Here is a 14,584-nt window from a genome sequence, read left to right on the forward strand (position 1 = left end):
GTATCACCCTGGATCGGTTAATGTTACTGCGGATGCCCTTAGTCGTAAGGTGCATGATTCTGTTTTAGCTTTTGTTTGTGTCGCCAAAGTACACGAGGATATATGTACTTATGGCTGGACTTTTCACTCGAATTGGAATTCTGTCACTGTCTCAGCATTGCGAATTGAGCCGAACTTGCTATCGAAAATACGAAAGACCCAACGAAACGATGCTCAGATCCAAAAGTCGAAAAAACTTGTATATGCAGGACATCAGTCTGGATTTCAGATTTCTTCTGATGGTTCTTTACGACTTAATGGTCGGCTGGTAGTTCCTGATTATTCTGATTTGAAATATGCCCTTTTTCGAGAAGCACATTGTAGCAAATACAGTATTCACCCTGGAGGTCGAAAGATGCATTTGACCTTGAGACCTCAATTCTGGTGGAAACGTTTGAAGAAGGACATTGCTGAATTTATTTCGAAATGTCTTGTCTGCCAGAAAGTGAAAGCCGAGAGAATGAAACCTGGAGGATTGCTCCATAGTCTGGAAATCTCGAAATGAAATTGAGAACATATTGCTATGGATTTTGTGACTCATTTACCTCGTTCGCCCAAGGGCTGTGATGCTATTTGGGTTATTATTGATCGGCTTTCGAAATCTGCACATTTCGTTCCGTATGAGTGGACTTATCCTTATAAGAGAATGGCCCGTTTATACATCGAGAATATTGTGAGACTGCACGGTGTTCCAGTCTCGATTGTATCTGATCGTGATCCCAGGTTTGCTTCTAAATTCTGGGTTAGTTTCCAAGAAGCGATGGGTACGCGTTTGGCTATGAGTACTGCTTATCATCCTCAAACTGATGGCCAAACTGAGCATACGATTCAAACGTTAGAAGATATGTTACGTGCTGTTGTGATGGACTTCAGAATGGGATGGCAAGATGCCTTACCACTAGTAGAATTCTCTTATAATAATAGCTTTCAAACGAGTATTGGTATGGCACCGTTTGAAGCCTTATACGGGAGACGATGTAGATCACCGTTATTTTGGGATGAAATTGGTGAAAGACAATTGACTGGACCTGAAATGATACAGGAGATGAATGATAAGGTTCAGTTGTTTCGACAGCGAATGAAAGCTACTAAGGATCGTCAAACGAGTTATGCGAATAAACGAAGACGACCCTTAGAATTCCAGAAAGGTGATAAAGTGTTTTTGAAAATATCTCCCTTTAGAGGCACTGTTCGATTCGGCATGCGAGGGAAATTATCTCCTCGATATGTTGATCCATACGAGATTCTTGATCGAGTTGGGGATCTTGTTTATCGATTGGCATTGCCACAAGCTTTATCTGTCATTCATGATGTATTTCATGTTTCTATGTTGAGAAAGTATGAACCAGATCCCTCACACGTACTTGCACCTGATGAGGTTGAACTTGATCCTTCTCTTTCCTATGTTGAACAACATGTTTGCATTATGGATCGAAAGGAGAATATATTGCGTAACAAATCGATCCCTTTAGTTCGAGTGCAATGGACACGACATGGTGTGGAAGAGTCAACGTGGGAATTGGAGAGTAAGATGCGAGAATCACATCCACACTTATTCGATTCTATTCCACATGTTCCATTGTATTCAATGTATAGTGATCCATTTACTGATTTCAGTTTTGATATGTACTATAACTGGTGACATATTATATGTTTGCCAATGTATGTATATAGAGATGTTTGAGATTTCGAGGACGAAATCTTTTAAGTTGGGGAGAAATATGAGACCCCGAGAATAAAATAGTATTGATGGCATTTTTGTAAATAAGTTGAAAAATATTCAATTTATTTTGATGGATTTTCGTAAATAAGTTGAAAAATAATTAATTAATTTTTAAAAATAAAATATGACATATCTTGGTCATATGAAGTCCAAATGATTTGAGATTTGGTATAACGTAGAAAACTCAAAGATATAGAATTTTTTTGTTTTGAGTTTTGGAAAATTTGATCGTTTGACTTGTCCAAGGGGATGTACCGATGTTAAAATGTTAAATAGTATATATTATATTATATTATTTTATTTTATTAATATAATATAATATAATATAATATTAAAAAAAATAAAGAAAAATGTTGAGACGGTGGATTCATTTCAAATGAATCTCACTTGTCTCCTCCAAATCGAGAATGGCGTGAGAGAAAGGAGAGAAAATTCATTTTTATTTTCTTTTCGATCGTGCGATTTATCGGTTTATCCAATCGACGAACCGACTTCAGTTTTGGGATCGTTGACACGAGGTCTTCGATTTGAGGTATAAATTTTATATTTTTGTTGAAGTTTGAAATTCGTCGATTTTTGGAATAAATCCGATAAATTGTGAAATCATCCAGAAATCGAAGATTGTTGAATGATGTATGATGTTAACGAAGAAGAGATGATTATAGTTATGTTATTTTGAATTATTCCTAATTTATTATAGTTAGGGAATTTTAATCGTAGGGTTGAGATTGAATAATTATTTGTCAATTATTATTAATTCTGATAAATGTATGCGGTAGAATAACCGACAAGAAACTAAGTTTTGAAGTCGGAATTGAATCATGTTATGATTTTGATTTGATATGAATTTTTGAAGTTTCAAAATATATTTGAAACTTATATTGTTGATTTTGAATGGTGTTATTGATTGAAATGAATATGTTATTGATGTAGATAGCTTAATATACTGATATCTTCAAGCTACATCGATTGGAACGAAGAATTGAGGTATGTTGCGACTGGGTAACATACGACAGGTATCTGTATCATATGATATATGTTTGATTGATTTGATTGAGAATATGTGTATGTATGCCTTATGTGATGACTTGATGTGGCATACATGACATTGTGATTGGAATATCGATGTATAAAATAAATATTTTGTAACACACATCGTTTGATGAATACATCGATACATGACACGCACGTTGAGCTATGATCCTTGGATACAATAATATGATTGATTGGATTCTGGGGTTTGTGAACACAATGCTATGTTTGGTATTACATGACCCTTAAAGCATATACATTTGTGGCCCCGACGATTGATTGAGATTTGGGATTTGATGGCGCTTCGTCGACGCTATCATACGAGTATCCCTGATTGACACTACAAGAAAATCTTAATTCAACAACACATCAAAGACAACAGTTTTTTTATAAAAACCGTTGTGCTTTGTCTTTCAACAATGGTTTCAAGAAAAACCGTTGTCGTAGGCTCAAAAAACCCGCTCATAGACAATAGTTTCTTAAAAACTGTTGTCATTGATATGTCTACGACAACGGTTTTTAAAAACCGTTGTCTATTAGCTTCTATTTTTTGGGCTACGACAACGGTTTTTAATAACCGTTGTCTATTAGCTTGTTTTTTGGGCTACGACAACGATTTTTAAAAACCGTTGTCTATTAGCTTGTTTTTTGTTGGCCTACGACAACGGTTTTAAAAACCGTTGTAAATTAGTGTGTTTTATTTTGCTACGACAACGGTTTTTAAAAACCGTCGTCTATTAGCGTTTTTCTTTTAGCTACGACAACGGTTTTTAAAAACCATTGTCTTTCAGCTGGTTTTATTAGAGCTACAACAACAGTTTTTTAAAACGTTGTCTTTTCTTAGTGGTTTTATACGGTTAACGACAACAGATTTACAAAAACCGTTGTGGTAGAATTTTTTTTAAAAAAATTTGTAATGTTATATAATTTTATTATCTTTAATTAGGCTATATAAATAACTAGTGCATCAGCACTACTTTTTTTTGTAATTAATTTAAGTTAATATTTTGTTTTTATGTCAAATTTAATTCAGTGAATAAAACACTCATATGTTGACTGTTAATGATGTTGACTTCAGCCTCCCAACGACTCCAACCGAGATCTTGACCCAAACTGAGATTAGCTATTTTGACGCATGGGAGGAAGCAGTTCCGGTGATGCAGAGGGTCGAATCTGCTAGGGATTTAAGGGCCAAGATGCTCGAGAAACTATGCAAGGAGAATCTCCTTGATCTAAATCCGAATCCGGATGTTGGGTGGGTGACGAATCTACTCGAATAGGTTTGATTCGAATATTGCTGGATAAGGAATCGCCATTTTGGAATCCAACTCTGTAAGTACGAAAATATCGTAATTATTGCGACAGTTTAATAAACTATCGCAATTTACTGCGACGATTTTTAATAAAACCGTCGCTTGTGTAGCGACAGTTTACAAAAAACCGTCCCTTCTTTGGCGACGGTTTAACGACAACCGTCGCTACTCTAGCGACGTTTTAACATAAACTGTCGCTAATATTGCAACATTTTATCCATTAATCAAAATAAGCGACGGGGTTCTAAAAACCGTCGCTTTTACAGCAACGGTTTGTAGTCAACCGTCGCTACTGCAACGACAGTTTTTTGGACAACTGTCGCTAATATTAGGCGAAGGGTTTGTACCTGTCGCCATGTGCGACGGTATAACACGACCCGTCGCAATATACGACGACGAATATACATAAACCGTCGCTGATATGGATTAGCGACGGTTTTAATAAACCGTCGCCGATCTAATATGCGACGGTTTCTATAAACCGTCGCCGATCGCCGATGGTTTCTATAAACCGTCGCCGATCAATGATCGGCGACGGTGTTTGAAGTAGCCGTCGCAATCAGCGACGGTTTTATTGTAGCCCGTCGCTCTAACTCTATATATACCGAGGTTCGCAAACATTTTTCGTAAACGATTTTCGCCTATCTCTGGTAGTAACGAATCTCTATAAATTTTTCGAAGTTTCGGTTTTTATTTTGTACTAACTATTTCGTATTTATTTTGTAGATTTGCTACTCGGTGCGATTTACCTGCGTTACGTGTAACTACATGTCTTCGTGCAACATCAGGTTTTAAAGATTTTTTTTTACAGCAAATTTAATATCTGATTTTAATTTTTGCGTAGTAGTTTTTTTTGTAAATTTAACACCTGATTTTAATTTTTGCGTAAATTTAATATCTTCGCACACATCAATTGCGAATTTCGTTAAACACAGTCGCTATATTAAGCGACGGTTTTTATAAAAATCCGCCGATTAATATAGCGACGATTTTTGTTATATCGTTGCTTACAATAGCGACGGTTGTTAAAATACTGTCGCTACAAAACCGTCGCTTATTGTAGCGACGGTTTTATAAAACAGTCACTTAATATAGCGACCGTGTATTTATGACCGTCGCTAAATTAGCGACGGTTGACATATAATCGTCGCTATAACCTTTTAGCGACGGTTTGTGCGACGGTTTGACCGTCGCTATTTTTTTTTTTTTTTAGCCACCAGATTAAAACCGTTGCAAAACTATTGTCAATAATGCTAAATAACAATGGTTTAAAACTGCTGCGAAAGTGTTGTCGTTGGTAGAAAATACAACGGTTTAAACCCATTGCAAAACCGTTGTTGTTGGTATAAAAGACAACGGTTTAAAACCCTTACAAAATCGTTGTCGTTGGTAGAAATTACAACGGTTTAACACCGTTGCAAAACCGTTGTCGTTGAAGACACTTTCAACAACACCTTCAGTTACAACAGTTTTAAATGGCCTACGACTTGCTCACCCCCAAGGGGGACTGTTGTTGTCTTTGTGTGTGGACAATGACAGGTACTTCAGGATATCAGGAGGCCGGAGAGGGTACTTCTGGAGGTAGTCACAGTTTGAGTTGAGGTTTCATGCTTTGTTTCCCAGTATATATGTATATGTATCTATATACCGGGGCATGTCCCGAAGATATAAGTTGTTTGTATATGATTGGTTTTGATTATGTGTGGGCGAGTTTTATGACATGAGATTAAATACTATTTTTAGTATTCAAATAAGATGTTTTGGGCTCATCGTAAAGAAAATTTAAACTCGTTTTCCGCTGTAATTAATTAACCCTAATCATATTGTGTTGTAATAACGATTAGAAGCTAAGAACCCCACAGATATACCTTCATTATAGATATATTCCTTGCTCATTTTCCCTAAACAACAACTCTTATCAAATCCGGTGGATTGTCTCGACCTATCTCACTCGATTCACCCGAATATCATCAATATAATATGACCTCAAACGTATTTTTCAATACGTTATTGAGATATTGTCTTATTCTTTTTTATTAAGTTATGAACAAGTTAAAATTATAAAAATTATTGTTTATTATAGTTATTCTATCAGACTTGATTTTTTTAATAAAAGAAATTTCTTTTAAAAAATAATTTTATGTTTTCAGTTCTCACATAAAAATCGATCATTATCGAGCCTGTCAAACATGATTTGATCGAAATTAAACATGTATTTATCTAGGTTCATCTACACTTGCCGATTAATATTTCTAGAAAGGACAAGGCAATGCATATTGATAGCTTACTCACCATTGAGACATTACATCCAACAAGGACCCATTAGATTTTTCTCTCTTACAATAAAAACACATAAGTTCAATGTATCTATAACATGGGAATAAATGGCATTAATACTTTATATTATATATATTTAAAACCAATAATTCAAAATTTATTTGAGTGGTTTCTTCTCAATTCCGAATTTTCTTTATAATTTGTTATTTATAGAAGTGGTAGGTCAAACCATATGATCTTTTGGCAAATTATTTCACATGTTATGTCTCCTATATATGATCTCGATTATAAGGTTTCAATGCCCTATGTTTTAGGGTTTCATATGTTCTATAAGTTACATGATCAAATTATAATTTCACGGTTAGATATATGGATATATAGATAACAAAAACTTGTGTGAGATAGTCTCACGAGTCGTATTTTGTGAGACAGATCTCTTATTTAGGTCATCCATAAAAAATTTTATTTTTTATGCTAAGAGTATTACTTTTTATTGTGAATCTCGGTATGGTTGATATGTCTGTGAGATCGTCTCACAAGAGACCTATAGATAGATATATAAAAAGAAATTTCACTTGACTAACCAACAAACTCCACCTCTAGCGCATCACAATGGATACTTTGCATCATTTCCCCTATATATATTTACTTCAATAACACGAGACATGATCTCCAACACAACAAATTATTCAATTACCCAAAATGGGATCTTGGCTATACGGCATAGCTCACACTAGTGAAAAACTCCGACGAACAATTTCGCCCAAGAAAGGTAGCATTCATTCGACTTTTTCCGATGTTCCCAGAGGTCATTTTCCGGTCTATGTAGGCGAGACACACAGACGGTTTATCGTTCCGATATATTATCTGAACCACCCGTTGTTCCAAGATTTGTTGCACCTCGCTGAAGAAGAATTCGGTTATAATCATCCAATGGGTGGCCTAACGATTCCATGCCATGAAGATCACTTCTTAAGTCTCACTTCCGCACTAAGTTCTTCCCCGACAACGTCGTCTTATTGATGCAGTTTATCTTTTATATGTAATGAAACTAGCTAGGGTTTTGTATTCCAGATTGCGATGATAATTCTTTTTCTGGTAGGTTATTTGTTTCCCTCGGGCGAAAATGTAAAGACTCTATATATTTTTTTTTCGAATTTTGTTTTTGCTTCGAAAGTCCATATTCAACTCTCAACGATGGTTATTATAAAAATCTAAATAGAAGATTGTGACTGAATTAATGTGTGTCAGTCTTGGATGTGTAGAAATGCATGAATTTAATTTTGTCGATAAAAAGTGTAATCAATGATACAAATCATTGAATGATTTGAAGTAAAAGAGTTACCAATTTCCCTAACCCAAAAATAGTTATCAATTTCATGTTGGTAGGTATGCTTGTGATCATGATATATACCTTCAAAATTTGTATCACCATGTGCAAATTTGAAGACAGAGCGAAGAGGCTAGTGTTGAACACTATTTCCTAAGAAGATTTTGCTCCAGTCTTAGTGCAGAAATTGATTATCTTTTCCAAGATAGATATAACAAATTCTTTAACACAACAAATCAAAAGCTAAACGTAACTTTTGAAGGAAGAACACTTCAATATGGATGCAAGTGTATGAAAGGCGCTTTTGGAAAATAATATATTTTAAATAATCTTTGATTTTCTATTTTATGTTACTTGATAGCAAGATATGTTGTTTCAACATATGAAGTGTCTATTGGATTAAACAGTTTGAAGACATCATCAACAGACACTATTGAAATGAAACGATTGCAGAAAACTCAAAAAAATATGATTTTTCATGAATAATTTTTTATCAACACCAGTCCATCAATAATTTTATTAAAAGATATTGATATCCAATGAATGAGCTCATCAAGTTATCAGGCCCAAACCAGACTTTGGACCTCCTTCCCATTTTTAGCCAAGGTAGGTGGCCCATGATAGACCTCATGTGCTCCCCTATAAATACTAGGTTTGAGAGCTTAATTGATTCATTCACTATATTAATTTTTAGCAGCCCTTTAGCTTCTCTCTCATTTTATCCTCAGTATTGACTTGAGCGTCGGAGGGACTACGCCTGGACACCATCTCGGTCTCCTTCTGATGATCTCCTTTGTGATTTCAAGCCCGGAGTAGGTCTGATGTCTGGATTCGGGCTAGTCTCATTTACCGCAATCGAACTCTATATTTCTTGCGAGTATCAAACATGCTATAAAATAAATTTTTATTTGATTGTTACGTTACATACGTTATTTTTTGGATCATTAAGTGCACAATATATATAGTTTATCCATAATTTTAATGGTTCCTACAAATATTTTTTTCTTTTTTCCGCATGCCATTGAACTTGAAATAACCATCGGGACAATCAAACATGCATGTCAAATCTTGGCAAAGCAATGAATTTTGTACGTTAACTTGCCAAAAATGTTTGCTGCATTTCATCATACGGAGTTTATTTAATCCCAAAGTCGAGGTATTATAACAATATTGTTGTTCCACATATGCAAAATTAATAATATTTGATAAAAATGGCTCCGAGTGATGGACAATGGCACATGAGGAATCACATGATCTTGGTTCCCAACTCATTGTCATCAATTTAGACTTGCATATTGGGTGAAGAACAGAAGTCCCCACCATTTACCAACAGCTAGCTAAGCTGGATACCCTCGTCAAATTAATGGTGATGACAACCTAGGAAAAAAAAAATTAGGGACCAAAACTGTAACGTCCGAAAATCAGTCCACGCAGACCGCATGTATGGATTAATAATTTCCATACATGCGGTCTGCGTGGATTGATTTCCGGACGTTATAAAAACACACCCCGAATCGAACATCCGAATATGAATATGTATATTTCGATACGATTCATGAATCGGATTCCGAATGCTTGGTCCTACTTGGTACAGAAACGAGGTACATTTAGTGCTCGTTCCTATTTGGGGTAACAAAATTGGTACACGGCATTTGGAGAATTAATTCTAAGATTAGGCTTAAGTCAATTTTATATTGTGAGCATGACATAATTTGTATGGATGAGATTATCTTGACTATTTTTGTTGTCCTGGTAGCAATCTGAGTCATTCGACATGCCGGACACATGATCATGTCTAAATTATAAGATACATCATTGAAAATATTTGAGTTACACTGAAACTTTCGATTATAGTTTATTTTTTTTATAATTGTATTTCGGGCCTAAAATTAGCATTTTAAGAAAAAAGGATGCAAGATTTTCGATAAGGTCCTTGGAATGGAGATTGTCGAGTTTTTGTGAGTAGCTTGTTGGTGGAAATTTTCTTTATCATCTCTATTTGATCTGCAACATAAAGATAACTAAACTAATGAAGATATGTGAGCAAATTTGAAGTCAGAAGACAGACTTAGGACAGACGAACTTCTCTTGAGCTAAAAATAGCATGATTATGAATAGTATTGTTTTTGAATTAGAATTTGGTGCTCCAAAAAAGGGTTGACTTTGAACAACCAAATGATAATATTGCGATATGGATCAAAGTGTTTTCTCAAGCCTCCACCATGGATGGATTAGCTAGGTTTGCCTGTACAAAACATTGACAAAAGGGACCTTATTGGCTCAAAGATAATGGGCTACTCCATTTTTAAATGTCAATAGTTTCTCACAATTTTCGATAAGTGGTAGATTCCAATTACTTTAGCAGTATCCTTTGTACAAAATATCGTCAACTCCCTAATTTGTCCATAATTCAAGAAACAAGAATGCCCAAATAATCCATATTTTTTTGCTGAAAAATTCATAATTTATTTTTTTAATACTTATGGTCAAGTGCTTGTGTGCAGCTAAAATATTCTTAAAGTTTAAGGATTAATATAATAAACAAATGACTCCTTCGAATTGTTATATATCTGAGAAAAATATCAATGCTTTTATTCATCACTGCGAAAGATTTCACTCACGTTAGTGGTATGGAAGTTATATTAAATTATTCATTCATTCATTCATTTATTATTTATTTTTATTATTATTTATTTTTATTATCGGTAGGTTTCTTATTTCTAGAGATCAAGAGAAGATTAGTCTTTTTAAAAAAGAAAATTCTAATATCTCTTTATAATGTTGATGTGATTTAGTATTGCTGGCGTGTCCATTGTCACGTCAGTCTGAGATGAAAATTAATAAAAATGAAAAAAAAAAACAAATGCAAGTTAGTAGGCTAAAATTATGAATTGATTGATAACATGACAAAAAATGCAAAATGTCAAAATTACAATACCAAAAATATTTATATTCAACCTACATCTTTAGACTTGTACTTAATTAATTAGTAATTTAATTTTTTTTCCAAAACCTAATGTATATAATTTATAATATATACAAACTTCATGCGTATTACTTCTTTTTTTTAAAAAAAATAGAAATTGAAATGGTTGCTTCATTTTTCTTTGCACCTCTAATTGTTGATTCCTTAATAAAAGTGGTAGGGCACAATGTCTTGCAACAGTTTACTCAAAGGTAAAAACTTGTGTGAGACGGTCTCACGAGTCGTATTTTATGAGACATATATTTTATTTGGTTCATCCATGAAAAGTATTTATTTTTATGCTAAAAGTATTACTTTTTATTGTGAATATAGGTAGGGTTGACTATGTCGCCCAACTTCCTTATCTACTCAACTTCCCAGGGTCATATATAATTTCATAACTCAATTCAAGGCCTAGACTTTCTCTCCGTATACAAATTCTTGCCTCGAACCCACGTCCCGATCCGCATATTATCTCAAGATTACAATTATCTACGCTCTTCTGATTAACATGGGAATCAAGTCGAAAGCCAAGGGAAAACAGCATCCCGATTCGACCACAATTCACGATGTCCCGAAAGGGCACTTTACGGTTTACGTAGGAGAATCACACAAACGATTTGTCGTGCCAATATCGTACCTGAACCAACCGTGGTTCCAAGAGTTGCTGCATTGGGCGGAGGAAGAGTTCGGATATCATCACCCGATGGGGCATCTCACGATACCATGTACCGAAGATTATTTTCAAAATCTGATCTCCTTACTAAATTAATCATAAAATTTTCAAGATTAATTAGTATGTACTTTTTTTTCTTGTAGGTTTAGTTTTGGTTTTATTTCTTTTTTTGTTATTTTCCAATTTGGTCGTCCATTGTTTCATCTGTAAAGTCGTTGGATTATTAGTGTAATGGTGAAGCAATCGTGATCCAAATTTCGATTTTGATGTTGAGTACGAAAATATATAAATGTTCTTGAGGGGATGTGACATTTTTGTAAATCGAGGATGAATACGAAGTAGTTTCTATAGAGGCTCATTGTGCAGTCATGCAGGAGCGAGCCCGGGCTCGGGACATGACATCCCTTATGCTGATATCGCAATGCATGTCTACAGAGTCATGCTAAAATTGAAATATGCATGATTAACTGATATTTGAAAACATAAATAACCAAAATCACAAAAAAAAACATATATACAATACCAAACTTGCAATTTTCCCAATTAATATTTGAAAAATTTGTAAATAAAATATTGGGATTTTTTATTTTTTCTTTTTAAATTTTTTTTTAAAAGGGGACCTTTAGAGTTTAAGTGGCATGTGACCTTGCCCACAAAAATCTAGATAAATGAATCCGATCTTTTACTCTAGACCACATAGAATTGAACAATAATAAATTTATTAATTCAAAGCATCCAATAATTTGCAAATTGCATCAAATAGTATCTGTATACCTATGTTAAAATTGAGTCAATTATAACGAGAGACCCACATGTAGTAAGTACCTCAAAGGACATTGAATAAGTCCTCTGGGGTTGAATGTGTGGGTAGGGACATTAATACAGCAAAAGCAAAAATTTGTGTTAGACGGTCTTATGGATCGTATTTTGTGAGACAGATATCTTATTTGGGTCATCCATGAAAAAGTATTACTTTTTATGCTAAGAGTATTACTTTTATTGTGAATATCGATATGGTTGACCCGTCTCACAGATAAAGATTCGTGAGACCGTCTCACAAGAGACTTACTCTACAGCAAAATGACTCATTTTGCTTCCCCACAACAATCCTCCATTCAATCCTTAATAAATATTCATGTATGATATATGAATACGAGAATATGGAATATGGATATCAGAAACGATAGTTCTGCAAAAATCAGTTTGTAAAACGGTAGAGTAAGGATGACAACGAGAGAGATGATGTTTTTACAAAGATTACGGGAAGAGTGCATGTATGCGCAAAAACATATAATTATATGAAAAAATTAATATAGCGATCGTGTAAGTTGGCTTGTTTTCGGTTTCGGTGTTCTAATTAGTCAAAATTTTCTATTTATGAAATAAGTTGGTTTTTTCCATGCTTTAAATATTTTTTCGTGGAATAATAAACATGACACCGGATATTGTTGAATCTTATGTAAGAGATTTTAAAAAAATATAATTTATTTATTGAGTTGATTTTAAAAATATGTATGAATGAATATAAATCTGAAAATTTTATATGTTAACATAATAAGTTAATCGATGTTTCAATTTAAATGATGCCATTGTGCGTAGGTTCATGTTTTAAATTATTATTTTTTATATGTTCATTTAGATAATGGAAATGGTAAGTTATTGTAACTAATTTTAAAATATTTAATTAATGCTTAGTGAAATCAAATTATGTGTAAATATATAATTATTTGACGTAAGATGATTTATGAAAAGTGAGGGTGGACAAAGTAGATTTAAACCTATAATATAAATTTTGATTCATTTGAAGGAAGAAAATTTTGGGTAAAATCAATTTGAAATAAACATTATGGAATGTAAAAGTTGCTCGATCAATAAATAATCCAGTGTTAAAATTATATGCAAATAATTATGTGTAATTACACAATGTCACATAAAACCATCGCTAAGAAATTAGTGATGGATTTGACCGTTGTCACTATATCGGTCATCGTTGACCATTAGCAAAGGATTTTTATAAACCATCGTTAATTTTAACGATAAATTGTGATATTTCGTCGCTAAATTTATCATATATGATTCTCAAGAAAATTGTGTAATGGAAGGCCAACCAACTGATTTGTAAAAAAAGCTCACATATCATGGATTCAGGCACACGATTTCGCTTATTCATCCAAATTTCGTGAAGATTAATCACTATGGGATTTCCGATCAGGGTTTTCAACCGTTGGCCTTAAAAATGATGAAAGTATTTAGAAAAATGGTGGATCGAAAAAATGAGAAATTTCTGCTCCACTTTTTGTAATAAGTTTTTTATGATCAAAATATATATGGGTGTAATAATTTCAATGATGCACAGTATTTGCTTGTCAGGGTAATGAAAAATTTAACAACTAATTAAACCACATATATTTCGAATATTTTTTAGTATCCGTCTTTTCATGCTTGATTATTTATGATTTTGGTCATTCATGTTGTCAAATTTCAATCTTAATTAGTACATTTTTTTTAATTTTAGCTTTTTGAGTTTTCCATGTGACAATAATTAACATGAAACGGACATATCCAACATTATATATATATATATATATATATATATATTGTTGGGCATCGATAAGGAGTTTAGAGAGGGGGGAGTGAATAAACTTTTTCCTTTGTTTAACGATTTTGCAAAAGGTGCTGGAATCATGTTAGAGATTATAGCTGGTCTTGTTCGAATGTAAGTCCAGTAGATCACAATAAGTGCGGAAACGATCCACTTGAGTACGATGAGAAATAATAAGACAGTAGGCAGTAGAACAGTGGTTGTTTCTGGAAGTTCGAAGATAAAATCTTCTACGTCTCCCCTTCTTCTGTTTCCAGAAGGTATCACTAAAAGACTTTGGATTTTACAGTACAACACTTTTACACACCCACTTCAGTAAGACTTACCCTTAGCCTACTAAAACTCTTAGTTACACAACTCCGTAAAAATGAACACAACAAAGTTCTGAAAAAGACTCTTTTCCAGTTTACAAACTCTTCTCAATGTTATAGTAAATGGTTTTAGCTTGAAGAGACTTATGAAACAGTAACAGCACACAATGATCTCAGAAGATCGGATATTGATAATAAAGCGTGTGCTGCTTTTTTGTATGTTGAGCTTTGAAGATAAGTAATAGTTGATGATAGCTCAAACTTACGTTGGAATAATCGTTGCGTTGATAAAGATAATAACGTCTTTTTCTATAAA

General features: G+C 33.7%; 1 protein-coding gene across 1 annotated transcript; it reads left to right on the forward strand.

Moving 5' to 3' along the window:
* The first annotated feature begins 6,236 nt into the window (after positions 1 to 6,236).
* LOC142552540 (auxin-induced protein 15A-like) lies at positions 6,237 to 7,635 on the forward strand. Its single transcript, XM_075662226.1, has one exon. The coding sequence runs from the start codon at positions 7,087 to 7,089 to the stop codon at positions 7,405 to 7,407; it is 321 nt and encodes a 106-aa protein (XP_075518341.1). The 5' UTR covers positions 6,237 to 7,086; the 3' UTR covers positions 7,408 to 7,635.
* The last annotated feature ends 6,949 nt before the right edge of the window (positions 7,636 to 14,584 follow it).

The sequence above is a fragment of the Primulina tabacum genome, chromosome 8, assembly GCF_025594145.1.
Source record: "Primulina tabacum isolate GXHZ01 chromosome 8, ASM2559414v2, whole genome shotgun sequence".
Classification (NCBI taxonomy): domain Eukaryota; kingdom Viridiplantae; phylum Streptophyta; class Magnoliopsida; order Lamiales; family Gesneriaceae; genus Primulina; species Primulina tabacum.